The 19,308-nt window shown below is 38.2% G+C and overlaps 1 protein-coding gene across 2 annotated transcripts in view; it reads left to right on the forward strand.

Moving 5' to 3' along the window:
* The window catches only part of DOK6 (docking protein 6), a 398,908-nt gene that overhangs the window by 185,727 nt on the left and 193,873 nt on the right, over positions 1-19,308 (forward strand). For both annotated transcript variants that reach the window (XM_041739589.1, XM_041739588.1), the window contains exon 4: positions 17,614-17,733. In XM_041739589.1, the coding sequence (XP_041595523.1) occupies positions 17,614-17,733 (120 nt within the window). The remainder of the gene's footprint in view (positions 1-17,613; positions 17,734-19,308) is intronic.

Raw genomic sequence — 19,308 nt, forward strand, 5'->3', positions numbered from 1 at the left:
AAAAAAAAAAAAAAGACACGTCATCATTCTCCACATCTACATGCATGCGATCTTCTAAAGAGGCACAAAGCATTAACTGAAAAGTGTCCATAAGAGATAAAGTGACCAAGAACACATTAAAAAGGCTTCATGCTCTCATTTTACAAAAGAAGAAAATCACCTAATAATATATTAATGTGAGATGTATTTTTTGTAATTTTTAAAAATTATTTATTTATTTGAGAGTGAGAGAGAGTGTGTGTGTATGTGTGTGTGTGTGTGTGTGAGCAGGGGAAGAGCGAGGGAGAATCTCAAGCAGACACCCTGCTCAGCGGAGAACCAATGTGGGGATTGCTCTCACGACCCTGGGATCATGATCTGAGCCAAAACCAAGAGTTATATGCTCAGCCAACTGAGCCACCTAGGCGCCTCTCTTTGTGTTTTATTTACAAAGTAATTCCTTGAGAAATTGGACATTGCTCACATTTACCAATGGAATTTTGTCACAATTGGTCTGGGGTAAAGTCAAGGGCACTCTGCATGTGGGCTGGCAGGACCTTAGATACCACAACTGGTTGAGGATCCTGACAGTGACCTTGCGCATTGCTAGTGTTTTACAGCCAGGATGCATTTTGGAATGTCTCAGAATGGCTAAAAAAGGACCTTAATCCTAGTGGATCTTTAATCTAAGGGAACATTTGATAAATGCTAGATTTTAAATATTGTTAGGTGAGCGTTCAGAAACCTGGTGTATCCTTGTAAAACAATGATAATAGAACATTGGTGCTAGTATGTGGGTCAGTCGTGGCTCTGCAGGAAGGGACACCTCCATCTGGAGGCCACTTTGAACCCTCGCACATGGTTTCTGTGTTTCTGAAGCAAACGCCGTGTCTAAATTGTTCATATTTGGGGACATAGACTTTGATCAATTGCTATCTTTTATATTAAGGGGAGTCCAATGGAAGTTCTCTTTGTATATTTATTTACATAGAAATTAACAAATATAAAATTTCTGCTAACCTGTAAACTTTGACTCATATATAAATCTCAAAGGGGCTGACCATTTTCTCTCATTGTTTGTATTATGATGGTATGTACTTTTGGGGGATATTGACCTTTTTTTGAGATTGATCTTAATGATTTCATGTTTTTCTCTCAAATGACACATTCATCAGGACTAAACTTTTATGAAGGATCCCCAGCCACCATAATCTAAATTGAGCAAATTTTGGGGTTATCACAGTGATCCCGAGAAGCAATACATTATTTTTCCTACTTATCATGGAGACATTAATCAATACCTGATATTTCTTATGTTTGAGTTATAAATTCAACTGAGGACAAAGTTGATGCAGAATGTCCTAAGAGTTAGAATGGCACTTGAAAATTGATTCAGTCATATGGATAAGCACTTAATTAAGAGCAACAAAGAAGAATCTTGTTGGCATCTCCTAAATAAGAAATGAAAGTTCAGAAATCCCAAGTAATTGCTCAGAAGCACATGCAGAAAATAGTGATGTCTCTTCCCATTACCCTCTGTAATAACAATTTAAGGTTACCTTATGTGCAGTTGTTGGGATGATAGTTCTAAAATTTAGCTCACTCTTAGCAGAGAATATCAGAATGTCTGTGATTAATGATCATCTAGTTAATTTTTCCTTTCTAAAAAATGCTTATGAAAATTTAAGTTTAATTTACTGAATTAATTTTTTAAGTGAATGCAAGCAGAGATACAATATAAAGGAAAAATTGAAAGCTTACATGAGATATGTGACATGGGCTGTTACCAATCACTCCTCATTATAAATACACATTACAGACATTTTTTTTTTTTTACTTCTCTGCCCAAATCAGAAATCTGAATTATACTCACTCATACGCACTTTTGAACTTATAACAGAAATAGTAATCAAAAGAGGAACAGCAAACCTATTCTCCACCTTAGCTCTTGTAAATAAACACAGAATTTAATCTCATCATCAGTATTTTAGCTCAGAATTCTAGGAGCTTATTGTCCTCTCTCTGTCTTTCTCTCTTATTTCTCCCATGGTTCTGTCTTGAGATTCTCACATTTTAATGAGAATATACATTTATCTTAGATATTAGAAAGCTTGCTCCTATTGTAATATACTGCTTTATCTGCCACCATTTCTTATCAAGACGGTGCTTTGCTTGAAAATATTTTTCTCCTACCCAAACCATAATATTCTCCAAATTCTAGGCTCTTTCCTTCTTGTTTATTTGGGGTTCTTAATGTCTTTGTTGTAAGATGGCTATTGCCTTTGAATGAATAGAAAATAGTTGAACAGACTTTCACATTGATCCATATTAGTCAAACTAAATTTTGCATGAGTGTGCAGCAGTAGAGTTCCAATGAAACTTTCTATAATCAGTTTGAAAACCTGTACTTTAGAGAAAAATTATTGTGATCCATGAATAAGCAAAATGGTAATTATTTGAGGATTAATCATGCTATCTCCTTGAAACAGTGTTTTGATTCTAAAGGCCCTTAGATGATACTGCAGTCATTAACAACAGGGAAACAGAGGTGAAAGCCATCTTCTACTGGAAGATTCAACAAGACAACGCCTTATCCTTAGGGACATAGTTAAGAACCTGGATGGATTGGCCGATTCCTTTGGTCCCAGGGAAATGCCTACTAAATCTTGCTGTGCTCTGAAGTGATTTCATATTCATCCCATCCTGCAAGTTCTGCAAGAAAGTCTATGACTTCTACAGGTTATTTTAAGATCCCACAAAAGAAGTTAGAAATCACAGGTCAGTTAAGCACAGAAAGTCTTTAAGGACAAAAAATCCAGCCTAAAATCCACCTGAAATAGGAAAATGGGTCCCAGTGATAGATAATAATCAAATGGTTCACATATCATCCTCAGGTTGTTTAAGATGGCAAAAATACATTGTGGATCAATGCTAATAGTAAAATACTTTAACTTGAGAAATTTGGGAGATGTATAATTCTAAAAAGAATTGGGGGATTTTGCTGCCCTTTTCCCCCAGGAACAGTAATATGTTTTGTATTGACCACAGTGGAGCTTTTAATAAAATCATACCTTAATATTAGACAATATTTCCCTAACAATTTTGTCTGATAAATGTCATTTATTTTTATATATAATCTCCTAAAACTTCTTAGTAATGTAAGACCTCATTTAGTCATTTTTGTATGCTATATTTTAAATCCTTTTAAGTAAGAATTTTTTTTTCTGATAAAAATGTGGTAAAACAAAACAAAACAAAGGATGGAGCCAGAAATAGTACAGAGTCTTATTCTGTGGTTTAGTATTTTCTCTATCAGTGTCATCCTCAGTAAAACCTGGTCATACTGCCCTTTTCTGCTCCTTAACCAAATCATGGTTCCTTACTCACTTTCTGGTCTTAAAATCCAAACCTATCAGACTTAGGCACAGATACAGTTATTTTTTTCCTTCTCCCTCTCTGAAGCCTCAGGAGAGATGGAAACATAATTGTTCTACAGTCTTCTCACCCTGCCAAATTCTGGCTTCACCATTGTGTTGAGTCCTGAGAAAGAGGGTAGAGGAAAACGTGCCAACACCTCTTTCGTCAGCTGGCGGGGCTGCCATTTTGTCTTGAATGCCCATAGTGTCTATGTGGCAGGTTCTCTTCACTTGGGAATTGTGAGGTTTTGGGAAATCCTGAAGATAGGCTCCTCAGTGTACAGACCCTGGTGTGAGTGCAGATGGGCTTCAGCAACCCAGCCTACCCTCTGCTTTGCTGATTCCTGCCTGGCATGTGCCACCTTAATCTATTCCGAACTTTGTTTTGCTGGCGTCTCTTCTCCAGCCCTCAGCCAGCAGACAGCCCTCTTGGGCATCTTCAGGGACCAATTGGGAAACACTAAATTATTTCAAGTCTGCCATCCAGTGCAGGAGAATGCAGGCCTCCCAACAGTGCTAACTGGGGATCTCTTTCCAGCTTCCCTTTACCCCTCATCAAATTGGTAATAATGCAAAAAAGCAAATGTACTGCATAAGCAGATTTCCGATCTGTGATTTCTTATGCATCCTCAAAGATGCTCCCAGTCCCTAGGGAGAAGTTCTCTTACACCCCTCCCCCCATATACATACATACACTAGAGGTGCATAAAAACACCCTCTCCTTGACTTGAGAGATGGAGAGGTAGAAATTGCCATAGTTCTCTCCTGGGCAGCCAAATCTGTGCTCAGATCATTTTTGGCTTATTATTTTTCACTCAGCACATACATGGGAAGGGATTGCAGCAAGGGAAGGAAAGTGGCCTGTTCTCATACTTATAATTTTAGGCACTGTGTGAATCCGTATGGCAGCTCTCTTTAGAATGTTTTTAAAATGTGGAATATTTAGTTGTTTTCAGGTAGTAGCTTTAGCTAGATCCAAACATAAGAGGACCTATCCTATTCAACTATATTAAAGTTTAATAATATTTTTTCCTGTAATGTATGAAAATTATTTCCAACTTCGATCATTTCAGAAGCCATTAATTTAAAGGGTAATTCATCAACAAATATGTTTTTCAATAAATTATTATGTAATGTTTGGATCAGGTCACCCAGGTGATATAAAATAGAGATTGAAATTTTAAATCTGTGCATCACTAAGTTTATTAATTAATTTCAGGATATACTATTTAAAATTCTTGTGTTTTTTTTAAAGCTTTTATTTATTTATTTGAGAGAGAGAGCACATACCAGTAAGAGGGAGGAGCAGAGGGAAAGGAATAAGCAGACTCCCTGCTGAGAAAGGAGCCTGACCCCCCCCCCAACCTCCCACCCCACCCCTCAGCCTTGGGCTGGATCCCAGGACCCTGAGATCATGACCTGAGCTGAACACAGACGCTTAACTAACTGAGCCACCCAGGCACCCCTCTTATAGTGCTTTTTTTGATTACAGCTAATTAGTTGGGTTCTTTCATGATTTCTGTATTTTGTTTTTAAATATTTACTACTAAAGAATTTTTCACACCTATGTAAGTACTTTCTTGTGACTAATACATTATCTTTATTCCCAATGAATGTAAAATTAATTTCAATATAATATTTATTATATGTTATCTTTTTGATACAGGCTTTTGAAAAGCTATCTTTACATGCTGTACAATACTTATGATCATATGAATAGTACATATAAATCTTAATGATCGTCTTGCTGCAAATTATCAGAATAATTACCACTTTTATGTTCCTCATTAATTATTTGAATTTCAACATGAGTGGTCCTCTTGCTTTCTTCTTTTATGAATGTAAGATTAGAATGAAATAAGAATTCCAGTTTATGTAATGGTGAAAACTACTAACATGTTCTTTTTAGAGATAAGCAAAGGTACTCACCACATTCATCTCATCCCTAATGGCAAACAAAGCTTGTCCTAAGTGTGCGTGGTGGCTCAAATTGTGTGCATTTAGAAGAAACATTATGGAAAATATTTTATTCTGTTCTAAAAAGATATTTTATTTATTTATTTATTTTACAGAAAGAGAGTGTATAGGGAGGGGCAGAGAGAGAGGGAGAGAGAGAGGAAGAGAAGCAGACTCCCAGTTGAGTGCAGGGCCCCACATGGGGCTTGATCTCAGACCCGAGATCATGACCTGAGTGGAAATCAAGAGTCAGACACTTAACTGACTGTTCCACCTAGATGCCCTCAGAAATATTTTATTCTAATTTACTTAACAACTAACTCCAAAGGGAGAACATGTCATTTTACCATGTGCCTAAAAGAAGCTTACCAAATGGCACAAAGGAATCCCACCACCTGTGCTTCTGGTTACCAAATATCCACTGAGTTTTCTTCCTGAACACAAACTGCATTCACTCCTCCTCAAAGTACACTTCTGGTTCTTCCATTCCTTCTCAACATCCCGTTGGATGCACAGTTATCCCTACAGCAGGACCAGACATGGCTCTTTATGTAAGAAACCTATGGCCCCATACCAGTGCACACTATGGCATGAGACAGGATGAACACTGGTGTAGAGGCCCCCTGCTATGTGGATGGGGTCTTTTACTTGATTGGTACCAGTGTTTCTCCCTGAGGGGAGTCACCAGTACGTTGTAACCTGGAAACCCATGATCTCACTTCCTGGGAGTGATTTCTAACTGATTTCCAACTCTTTTTAAAAGCATAGCATATTTTTCATTTATTTGATTTTACTTAGTTCCATGTGCCAATATGTCTGCATTTCTCTTCTGGAAATGCTTCCCTTGAATTCTAGGCCTTGTGCTATTTCCCGTTCAGACCTTGAGCAGTCGGGTTTGGTTGGAGAACCAGCCTCTTGGTATCTTCTCCCAAAACCATTTCTCCAAATGAACAGATGCACTGGGCATCAAACTCTTGGCTGGACCTTTACTCCAAGGAATTTTCAGCTTTTCACAGATTTCAAGAAAGAATATGTAACTCAGTCATATCATTTTAATTTTTATTGGAGTTGACTTGGAATTGAGAAGCAATTGCCTTTTCAACCTGGAAAGGCTCCAACTTTTTGGATATGGTCTGTTTCTTTTTAGTCATTTTATGTGCAAACTGACCAATTCATTTCCTTAATACCTTGCCAAATGCAGCTACAGCCACTAACACTTACTGTCAATATTCTATTTCCAACCCCTCTCCATGCTTCACTGAATTTTCTAATGCCACCACCAAGTTATTGCAGGTGGTATTTTAGCCATATAGTTTTCTACAGCATAATGGATCAGCATCTTTCCCATGTTCCTTGATAGTTTCCTTATCCCTTGCTGACTGACCACCAGGACAATGAGACAATTTAATTTTCTTTTGTGATAAGCATCACCTCACTTTTATTTCATCTTCCATTTTTTTTATTAAGAAACACTAGGAAAAAAAAAAAAGAAACACTAGGTATGTAGCCATAACAATTCCCAAATCTCAGTGTCATCACCCATCAAACTTTTTTTCACTTATCCCGTGGGTCTGTAGAATGGCTCTGTTAATCATGGACATCAGGAATCTAGACTTACACAAGTGCTGTTTTGTTACTTGCTTTTATATCACTGCATCAGTGGGAAGAGAATAGAAAGAATTGTGCACCTAGCTCTTACAATTTCCATGCAGAAGTATCACAAGAAATTTCTACTTTCCTTATACCACTAAATTCTTGATCTCATGTCTCCTTCCAGCTACCATGCCATCTATCTCCTTTTTTTTTAAAGAATTTATTTATTTATTCATGAGAGACACAGAGACGGGGGGGGCAGAGATATAGGCAGAGGGAGAAGCAGGCTCCATGCAGGAAGCACGATTCCAGGACTCCAGGAACATGCCTTGGGCTGAAGGCAGAAGCTTACCTGCTGAGCCACCCAGGCATCCCTATCACTCTTCTTCCATTTACAAAACATACACCAAAACCTTGCAAATAGAGTTCTAGATTCACCCATGTTCTGATTGCAATTCATGTCTTCTCTCTCCAATTTTCCTTGCACGTAGTCCAAGTGTTGGACTTTTGTTTCAATCAGTCTAACAAAAACTCCCCTTACTAAGGTAATTAATGCCCTCCATATCGATAAATCTTGTAGGCAGTTTTTAAACCTCATTTGACTTAAAGAATTACAAAAAAAAAAAAAAGGTAAGCTCTTCTAGAAACAGAGCAGAATGGTGGTTTCTAGGAGTTGGGGAGTGGGAGAAATGAGAAATCGGTAAAAACGTACAGACTTTTCAGTTGCAAGATGAAGGAGTTCTGGGGATCTACCGTACAACATGGTGACTATAGTTGATGATACCACATTGTATATTTGAAATCCACTAACGGAGTAGAACTTCAGTATTCTCATACACACCAGATGAAGCATATTGAGTAAAGATTATGGCTACATTAATTACTTTGATTGAGGGGATCCTCTCACAACGTATACACATATCAAAAGATCGCATTGCACACTTTGTATATATTACAATTTTATTTGTCAGTTGTACTTCAGTGAAACTGACAAAAAACAAGACCATAAACAGCCCTTGGCTTCTTGAAACACTTTTGGTTCTTGCTTCCAGAATGTAATATACTCTTTCTTGTTTCCTCATCCTCAAGTGTATGGTACTCTATGCCTCCTTTCATCCTCTTATCCCAGAATCTAATTGTGGGACAGCCAAGGTCTTAGTCCCTAAATGTCTTCTTTTTTCAGTCTGTGCAAACTAGTTGGTGGCCTCACAAGGACACAAGGCTTTAAGTAAAACCTACATTCTGTTCTCCCCACATTGATACAGCCAATCTGAAGCTCCATCCCGAATGCCAGGGTCATCTATCCAACTGCCCACTCATCTGTCTACTTCTATATCTAACAGGCATCTAAAATTTATTTCTAAAATTGAGCTCTTATTTTCTTCCAACTGTGCCTCTCCCACAGCCTTCACTGTGTTATTAGAATACAGCTCCATTCTCCCCAATGCACAGGAAAACAAATACTGTGTTCATCTTTAACTTCTGGCTTTTTCTCACACACTCCAACTGTTGCAAACTTGCAAACATCATAGGTTCTCTTGAGTAAATTCCAAATCTACACGGTTATGCCCTCCATGCCCACTTTCCTACAGTGGTCCAAGCCGCCATTATTCCTTTGCTTGTTATCCATGGCCACTGCTTCTCTCTCACTCTTTTTACCTCTTTTTTTCTTAAAGATTAATTAATTAATTAATTAATTATTCATTCATGAGACACACACACACAGAGCCAGAGACATAGGCAGAGGGAGAAGCAGGCTCTATGTAGGGAGGCCGATGCAGAACTCAATCCCATACCTCTTTCTTTATGATAGTCATATTTTCTTTCTTCGATCAACACCTCTTAAATTCTTCTTTGAGCCTATTTTGCCTTAAGCACTTTGCAATTTGTTTTTCACTTCTGAGTTATTTTTGTCCTTTCTTCTACTTCTTTTCTAGGTTCATTCTACTCTTTGTTTTTTCCTATTTTTTATTCACTTCCATTCTTAGTTTTTGAGTTTCTAATTCAAGCTGATTTTTTACATCCACAGATGTTTGTTTGAATATGTTCAATCCTTTTTGGAGTGTACACTTAGAGTTTTCTTCTGCTTCATGTTACTATTTGCGAGGAACGGGTGAGGTGAGAGGTGGTTTTCCTACAGTGATTTGAACTTGTGTGAATTCTCCTGTCTTGAGTGTCTGCAGTAGTTCTCCATGGACTCATTCCCTTTGCTGGTTCTCATGATTGGGTGTTTTTAACAGTCCTAGTTTAATTCAACCCTTTTCTGTTAATGTAACAACATCCAGGAGTGTTTCAAGGATTTTGTTTGCTCTGGTGATGGAGGAGGAAGTGTGAGTTCTCTGATATTGTGGCAATTTTTTGTCTGATAAGACCCTACATTTTCTACTTCTTTTTCTGTTTACTACTCAGTTGCTGCAGGGTTCTTCTTCTCTCCTTTTGCCTTGATTTGCCCTCAGACGTGTGAAGGCTGGCTTTGAAAATGATTCTGGCCCCTCTCAACCCACTGTGTGCCTTTAAATCACATATCCCTTCCGAATGGCATTTGGTCCCTTACCTCACACACCCCTTCCATCCCTGCCCTATAGGTCATGTTCCCATCTAGCCCGTCCTCTCTTATTGTCTGTAGACCCACAGTGGATCTCATCTTTCTGGCAGTGGTTCCAACTCTCTCTCAGACTCTCCTTTATTTGCCCTGCTGTTTTGCTCACTTAGCTTTTGTAGAATCTGTGTTCCCTGTTTTGAGACTTCTTTACTCCAGTTGTGATAATTAGGAAGTCCTTAGTTTCTTAAACTTCAATAAGATTTTATCAAATTGCGTTCTGTTTATTTGTGTGTATTTCTAATTTTTTATGGATCAAATACCATTAAATTAATATGCTTGCTTGGAGGTTTTCCTAGAGAGAAGAACAGACTGTTTGGCTTTTGTCTTGGTTTTGGTCTTCAGTGGCTAACACAACAAATCACACATGGCAGATTTCAACAATACAAATGTACTCACATTTTTGAAGAACAGACGTGCAACACCACTCTACAAAAAGTAAGGTGCCAGCAAGGCTGTGTTCCTTCCTAGAAATTCTGGGGATGCAGACACTTTTAGGCTCATTGGGATTATTGGCCAAGTTCAATTCCATATTCAGTATGAGCTAGTGCCAAATGCTTTTATAATAGATTTGGCTGTGTAGATAGAAAGTTTTTAGATCCTTATATGATTTTAGACTATAGTCTTAAAAAAACCACAGCACTGGCAACATTTTCATATTCCAGCACACAGCTTTTCTCTTTCTTGTCTTCCTCACCACTCCCAAGCCCCACGTGATTGTTACATGGAAAGAAATTGCTTTTAGGCCTTCTGAGAACATCACTAAGATGAAATCTCTTGACAGCATCTCTTCTTCAAAAAGTTCCCTGCTTGGTAATTGTTCTTGTGAGAAGCTTAAAAGTGTGCGTCAAATATTCTGTTGGTATCTATTAAGAATTGCGCAGATCGGAAAGTATTCCATCCTGATGCTGGCTTTCCATCACAGAAATGCACTTATTCTCAAGCTGGGCTTCAGTGTTGTCGCAAAGGATTGTTTTTAATCTTGCTCCCTTGTACTGTGTAGTTTCCTGTTTCCTGCATTGCAACACACGCACACACACACAAAGTATACCATCTTTTTGGACTATTTGTAAGTGTTGATTCGTGTCCTTCCTTATTTTCTCTGAATTGTTTTAAGCCCTAGTGTCATTTGCTAACCTCCACATTAAAGCATTTTGCAACAAATTCCTGCCAGGCTAAAGAGCAGCACATTTGATGATTCTGTCATTTGCTGCTATTTGTCATTTGTTACTTTGAAGGATAGACAGGACAATTTTCTCTTTGGCCACATCTGAAAGCCTAATCTTACTCTTCCAAATCACAAGAGGAGAAGAATAGCAGAATAAGGTGTGCTATTCTGGATTCAAAAATTTGATGTATCAAACTGCTATGAAGGAAAGGAAAAGGAGTTATGATTGTGTGCATGAAAGATGGAATAAACTTAGGTAATAATTCATTTCCCTGGTACTAAGCTGACCTTTTACTAAGACTCCATTCCCATATCTAAAAATTTGATCAAGTGTTTATCACATATAGAATCAGAGGGATTTACATAAGACTGTCATCCTGCCATAAATACGACTAATAAGGTAAGTGAAACATACAGCTTAATAAAATCAGAAACATTTTGAGTGGGAGATACTTCAGAATTACTGAAGTTCAGTAGAGAACCATATTTGCTATTTCTCCCTTCCCTGCCTAATCAAAGATGTGTTTTGTCTAGATAAGCCAGCTGTGAATAACAAACTTAAAATATTCACTTAAATGGTCATGAATAGAGACTTCAAAACAACCACCAAGTGACTACTGCCCAAATTATCTGCATTTGGTTCTAGAACTTGTCTTAAATTTCTGGCAATTAACTGAAAATCCCATCTGTTTACTTATTCCACATTTATTGATTAGTGTCCGTATTGAGGTGCCGTGCAGGGATCTAGAGCGACGGAATCAATGTATGTCACACTCCAATATCTTAAATATGTTGATAAGAAGGCAGAACGATAACTCATGAAACGTAGAGGGTATGTGAGAAGTATATGCGGAGCGCTGTGGAAATATAAAGGAAAGGTGTGCAATCTAAAAATGGGTCTGGAGCTCAACCAAAGGATTATTGGGTGTGAGCAAATGTGGAAGGGGCAAAACAGGGCACTTCAAAGGAATAAATGCGCTTGCTACTCAGAAAAGAAAACTAAAAGTTCTTCAGTGTTGAAACTGATCAGTTCTACTGATCTGACTTCAATGAATCAAGCTCCTTCCTGTGACCTCAAAACAGAAACCTATTTGCTGAAACCCGTCCTTAGGTTTTAACTGGTTTCTTGTCTTCTAATACAGAAAAAAATAAGAGAAAAAAAAAGTTCATAAAATATCAACAAGGCCAGTTAAGTAACAAGTAGGTACTAATTTTCAAGAATGAAAGTCATCATCAAAACATCATATATTTTAACAGCTCTATAAATTTCCCATAATGATACAAGAGATTTTTGTGTTCTTAAAGCAGGATTCTGCAGAAGGAGACGTTTTTCTTCATTTCCCAGCAAAGCGTGTGTTTAAAAAGACTTTAACAAATATGAAAACAATATTATCACCAAATCATAGCAAATCTGCACAGGAGATAAGAATTGGATATAATACTTAAGGATTACTGGTTTTGGTGAAGACATGAGGATTATTTTACCTACATTATCCCAAGATTATTAACAAAAGCTAGACCTCGTGAGGACTAAGTGCAATAATCATTATTTCCACACAAAACTAGCCCTGCATCTTTCAATAAATTGACATGAAAGTGATTTGGTGCTATTTTAAAGTTTTATTTTAGCTAGTGCTTTATGATTTGGGTGGATAGCCTATTTTCTGTACATGTGATGAAATTTTCTTCACTTTTTTCAAATATAGTCTATTTTGGATCATTTAACTTTGATGTCATTATCCTAAGGCCTAAATTTAGTGAAAGTAATAAAGCTCGAATTTAATCATTTATTCAGCAGGCATTAATTAAAGATCTGCTATGTAAAGACCTCCTCTGATTCAAAGGGATACAGCTCTTCTCTCCCTAGAATTCTGCAAAGGAGGGAGGGAAAGACACTCAGGGAGAAGCCATTCACCTTCACTGAATTTCTATTTTTCACTTTCCCTGATCTTTTTCCCTACAATCAATAAACCCATTCGTCTCATAATTCACTCATTTAGCTCAATCTCCTTTCTCCATTTGACTGGTTATCGCCAAACATCTTCCATTTTTTTCTTTTGGGAGTTACCAAATTTCTTCATTCAACAAATTTTTTTTTTCATTCAACAAATTTTATACATAATGGAAACATTATTTGGGTGTCAGTTCTAGGGAAAAAGCTACTTACCTGAATTAAAAATTTGAGCATAGCTGCAAGCTACCCGAAAAAGACATCTTAATGAAAAAGCACATCCATCACAAAGAGAAAATGTAGGAAGCATCATAGAACATTTTTATGCCTGTATTCCTCCTTAAAGAAATGTAATTATTATTATTTAATTTACTTGAAAGAGAGAGAAAGAGAGAGTGAGCATGCAGATGGGGGAGAGAGAGAGACACAAGCAGACTCCCCACTGTTTGCAGAAACCTACAGGGAGCTAGATCCCAGGATCCCAAGATCAGGCCCTGAACCAAAATCAAGAGTCCAATGTTACACCCACTAAGCCATGCAGGCGCCCCTCAAGAAATTTAATTATTTACGCATATATGTAGGTAGAAGTTTGAAAGATAAAATGAAAGACGAAAGGTACCAAGTCTGTGGGAAAATAAACATTTTAAAATGCAGTGGGCTAGATGATTGCATTTGTCTTTAATCTCCTCTGCTCTGCAAAAATAAAATAAAGTAAAAGATGGAAGGTAATTCAGTGAAAACACTAAATAATGATGGGACAAAATAAATTAACACGCCATAAAAAATTAAAGGACCTCAATACATAGAATTTTCCAAAGAAAGAACAAATAAAAAGCATGGGTCTAATTATTTGAAAGGTGACTATCAAAAACAGGTTTAAAAAAAAAAAACAAACCAAAGCATTGTATAATACTTAAGTAAATTCAGCTTATCTACAGCAAAACTGTTAGATCAAGTATGCAGACTACAGAGCTTAATACTCTTGAGATAAAGGCTGGGGCTGATCTTATTGAACTAAATGGTACAACAGCCCCCCTTTTCCATGTGGCAGGGGACATTCCAAGACACCAGTGGATGCCTGAAACCAGGGGTAGAACCCAGCCTTATTAGACTGTATTTTCTCCTACACACACACATTCATGATAAAGTTTTACTCACAAATTAGGCACAATAAGCAATAACCAATAATAAACTAGAACAATGATAATGTTCCATAATGAAAGTTATATGGATGTGGTCTGTCTCGAGCTTGGGCTGTACTCACTGCCCCTTGTGAGGATGTGAGGAGATGAAATGCCCGTGGTGAGAGGTGAGTGATGTGCACATTGTGACGTGGTGGTAGGCTCCTGTGGCAGACAGAGGACAATCATCTGCTCCCAGCCATGTCTGGGTAACTGAACCCGTGGACCTGGGGGCACCCCTGAACTGCAGAACCTGAAGAGAAGGGGCACGATGCTGCCTGCATGAACTCAGGGCTGTCCCTAGCTGCTCACAAGATCCCCAGAGATGCTTTTCCATCTTGGCCCCTGGCCACCATCCCCACACAGGCACATTCACACACACCCACACAGACCCTCACACACACACACACACACACTGACACACACCCTCATGCATTCTCACTGGCAAGCACATACCCTCACTCATACACTGACACACATTCACACTCACACAGACTGTCACAAATGCACGCACACACTGAAACGCACACACTCGTGCACACCGTCGCAGACTCACAGGCACACACACATTCAGATACACACTCACAAATACCCTCACGCTAGCTAACACACATTCACACATATACTGCTGCACTCATACACACACACACACACACACACACACACACACACACACACTGGCCCACACACTCACATGCACACATGCCCTCCCTTCTTTCCGGGCCCTGATCACATTTCTTCCACGTTGCTCAGCCTTTGCCACACCTCCCAGTTCGGACGGGTCAAGCCAGCAGCCCTGCAGGGTACCACATGCTAAACTCACCCCCCACCCCGCCCCACTAAACTAACCTACAGACAACAGAAACTGGTTTTCATATAACCTTCTAGCACACAACAGTACCTCACAGTGAGTCTGCAGTACATTTTTGTTAGAAAGAAATGAACTTTTGCTGATTCCTGAATTATAAGAACATGTCCCTCCCTCTGTTCCTCCCTTCTTCTGTCTCTCCCTCCCTCCCCCCTATTTCTCTGTTTCTGAAATTGTTTACAGTTGTCTTTAATGTGACTATATGTATCCTATGTTTATTGCTTCCTCTGTTTCTAGTCCTCTGTACTACTGCACTATTAAAATGCTGAAATACTGCGATTCTTAGGATTTGATCCAAAAGACATCTTTAGCTGCCTGTGCAAGCTCAGGAACCCCTGTCATCTCTGTGCTGGGAGACCTCCCTGGTTCTTACAGAAATGCCCCCATTGAGTCCTGCCCCAGAGGATGAGCTCCAGCTTTATAGAAGCCCTTTTACCGTAGGGTTGTTTTCTTTGTCTTACTGAATCCCAGGACAAAAGAATTAATAGAAATGAGTGACATATTGCTTTAACCACTGGGCACGCACTGATTTAACATTTAGAGAGAACGCTGGCACAAAAGTGTTTGTCATATTTAACATTTTTATTTTTATCCCAAAGAGCATCCTAGGTATTCTCAGCTCCATCTATGGAGTACCAGAAATACTATCAGGTAGAGACATGCAGATGAGACGCTCATTGCATGTGATTTTACTGATGATTTGGAATTGTGGAGTCCTGAGAAATAGTCAAGATACGAAAATATAAAGAGGAAAAATATAATCCTATTGTCTGCCTTAACAAAAATGTCAAGGATTTCTAAAGATGTGGCATGGAAATTGGCTTAAGATTTTGATTTGGGGACGTCTGGGTGGCTCAGTTGTTGAGTGTCTCCCTTTGACTCAAGTTGTGACCCCGGGATCCGGGATCAAGTCCCGCATCGGGCTCCCTGCATTGAGCCTGCTTCTCCCTCTGCCTGTGTCTCTGCCTGTCTCTCTGTGTCTCTCGTGAATAAATAAATAAAATCTTTTTAAAAAGATTTTGATTTGTTGTTAGAAAAGCTTTCAAAATTTTTATAAATCTTATAAATCAAAACTCCTCTATCTGATGAAAATGATTTTCAATACATGCTGCTGCTCCTGTAAAATTCTTTTCAGGAAGGCTGGCCTTTCCTCACTAGAAAGGATTCCTCATGGAAAGCTGTGAGCCTCAGCCCATGCCTCTTTTGTATATGATTGGCCTTGTGATTGAAAAGGATTATTGTCTAGATTCCCGAGAAAGGCCTCAGCAGCCAGACCCAGGCTCTGATTCCACCTGAGCAAAAGGCCAGGCTCACATGAGAATCTACTTCCTCCCTAACCTAGGTCGATGATGCATCTAGAACTACTGAGAGGATGGCCCCTGATACGTGCAAACTGTACCTTATGTAAAGAAACACCTTTCATGCCTAGAGCATGGGAACTATTATTTTCATTAGAATAGTCCCCTGTGGAGGACCACATGCTCCTTTTCTTTATTTTCTAACAGTATTTTATGGTCTTGACAAAACTAAAAATAAATGACAAATTTGGCTTGACATCTCATTGATCAAACCTATTTTTGAGGCAAAGGCAATGTGACTAAGCACAGGAAGAACCATTACCCAGGTTTGATGGTGTTGACCGTTGAGCAGAGCAGTTGGTATTCAAATCCCTAGAGTCAAGAAAACCTGTCACAGATAACTTTTTTATGGGGAGCTTAAAATGCCAAGGCAAAGGTTGGAATGTCATCCACGGAGCGCAACAAGAGATTTGAAGGAAATCTATATTAAACTGTTCTAGTAGAGATTTATGCCACATGGAAAAGTCAGAAATTTCTCTGGGCAGGTGTCAGTGGAAAGTTCTCATCCAATTTCTGTGCAGCAGTTTTAGGGCCTGGCCCAAACCCTTTTTCAGATTCTTCGTATTTGTAATATCTACAAGAGCTGGGCTGCAGTTCTTTCCTGGTGCTGACCAGTGATAGAGGACCCAAGGGTGACACTGCTTATCCACCTCACCCACATGGGCTAACATAAGAATCAAATTCACTTACATTTCAGAAAGTGTTAGATACTACAAGATTCTGTGTAGGTGTAAGATGTTCTGAAGTTTCAAGCAAAGAATAAACTTGTGAATATAAAGAAGTTGGAAGATAACCAAAATCTTAGATAATTAGAGTTTTCTAAAAGAGAAAGTTACTTTGAATATCCTCTCCGAATTTTTTTTCAAAGTAAGGATGAACCATTTTTGATGTTTACGGAAGAAAAGCTATCACGTTCTTGTGCCAATCTTTGATACGTTGCAGTTAAGAATGAAGGATCAGGTTTTCAACCCACACAAATCTAAGTCACATTAGGAAAGGTTTCACTCATTTATTTTGGTCTGACATTTTTCAAGTATTTGTTTATATATTTTTATTTTCTATTTAATTAATTTTTCTAAAAATAATAAATTTTCTAAAGACAATGTCTAAAATTTAAAAACCTATATTTTAGTATGATATGATATAATTAATATTTAATATTTTAATATCTAAATATTATAATATAACTAATATCTAAAATAATAATTTTTCTAAGTACTTGCCCTCTAAAAATTAAATCAATGCAAAATATACTGGATGGGAAACAACATTCTCAGACTATTATTTGTAAATAAGATAAAGTACATTGGTGTAACTTGAAATCACTTTAAAATATAATTTTATAATGTCAGCCCATGGGAAATAATTGTGGGGATTTTTTTCATTTCTTGAATATAGGTTTGTTTTTTGTTGTTGTTGTTCTCTTAAGGTTAAGATTTTTTTTAACTCTTACCACCTACCTTGAAAGAAGGTTCAGGAAGTGATCTTCCTCTGGCATATCTGCACAGCACTGCCTAACTTGGATGGTGTGTGTTCGTTTCCAGAGCTGGAGGCCGAGGAGTGGTGCAAGCACCTCTGCATGGAGTGTCTGGGGACCCGGCTGAACGACATCAGCCTTGGTGAGCCTGATCTTCTGGCCGCAGGAGTACAGCGAGAACAAAATGGTGAGTAAAAGTTGCTTTCTGTTACATAAAGTGCACTAAGAGTTGTAGAACTTTGAGACCAGAAAGGGCCGTAGGAATGTTTCAGACCAATCATTTTGAAAAGAAAGTAAACCGATCAGTAACTGTGAAGAGGCTTTCCCCAGGTTGCATAGCAACTGGGAGAAAATACAAAGGTACAATGCAGGTGTCCTGACTTCTTGCACTGTGACATTGCAGTATATCTAAATAAATTACTAAATAAGGTAACTCAATAGATATTAAGTTTTGAATGTAGATTTCTACATTTTCTTCTTTGAGAGTTGCTGTAGAATTAGAATCTTAATCCACAAATTGGTCTGTCCTGTTACTTGTAAATAGATTTTTAGGGACTTTGGCTAATATTAGGCCTTAGCTCGGGCTGCTGGAACAAAGTACCCTAGACTGCGTGGCTTCAACAACAGGAATTAATTTCTTACAATTCAGGAGGCTAGAAACCCAAGATTAAGGGTCGGTTTCCAGTGAGGATCCTCCTTTTGACTTGCAGACAGCCATCTTCTCACTGTGTCCCCACATGGCTGAAAGAGAGAGAGAGAGAAAGAGAGAGAGAGAGAAAGCTCTCTTATGTCTCTTCTTGTAAGGGTACTAATCCCATTATTGAGGGGGTCCACCCTCATAACCTCATCTAAACTTAATTACTCCCAGAGATTCCATCTCTTAAATACTGTCACCTTAGAGGTTAGAGCTTCAAATGAATTTTAGGAAGGCACAGTTCAGTCCATAGCATACTATAAGTATGCAATGATGAAATAATAAATTTGAGGTATAATAAAATTGAGGCTTATGTGATATGCATTATTGACTTACTATATACTGTTCTCTAGCATAAGAGGCATTTCTGAAAATCTGCATGGTCTTGACTAGCATCTCTAAATCATGAAATCAGAGCAATGTGATGAGCTCCTTTTTCTTTATTTTTAAAAATAATTATAATCATCACTAGATGACCTAATCGTGTGAAAATAGAAACTTTTCAATGTTGCAAATTTTTGATGGCCAGTGTTTTTGAAAAGGTTGAGAGACATCAGTGAAGCTTGACATTAATTATTAAAAAGAGATTCTGGAATTATCTGTGGCTTATAAATCAGACAACACAGTTTGTAAAAGTGCACCAGGATAGCACTTGGAGATCATGATCTTGTTATGACTAATAATGTGCTAATAACTTATCACGGTCTTTGTGGCCCATTAAAAAAAAGCATTATTTTTTTGCTTGTTGCTACCTGAAGAAAAAAAAAACCAACAAGTTTTCCCTGTTAATTGGCTACAAACACATGTGAGCACGACACTTTCGTTATGCTGGCAGTTTTCAGAAAGTCACAGAGGCATTTCTCTAGCTCATCGTCCAGCTTCCATTTCATATTCCATTCTTGCCCATACTCTCTGGAATTTATTTCATCTCTCTGATCTGTTTCCTAAGAGCTGTGCCACATGCAGGACATCCACAATCGTGCTGCTCAAAGCATGCTGCTCATCCACCGTTTAAGAAGGAAAGAAACTCTTACCAATAAACATTCGTCAAGTACCATATCAAGGAAA

The sequence above is a fragment of the Vulpes lagopus genome, chromosome 24 (assembly GCF_018345385.1).
Source record: "Vulpes lagopus strain Blue_001 chromosome 24, ASM1834538v1, whole genome shotgun sequence".
Lineage (NCBI taxonomy): Eukaryota > Metazoa > Chordata > Mammalia > Carnivora > Canidae > Vulpes > Vulpes lagopus.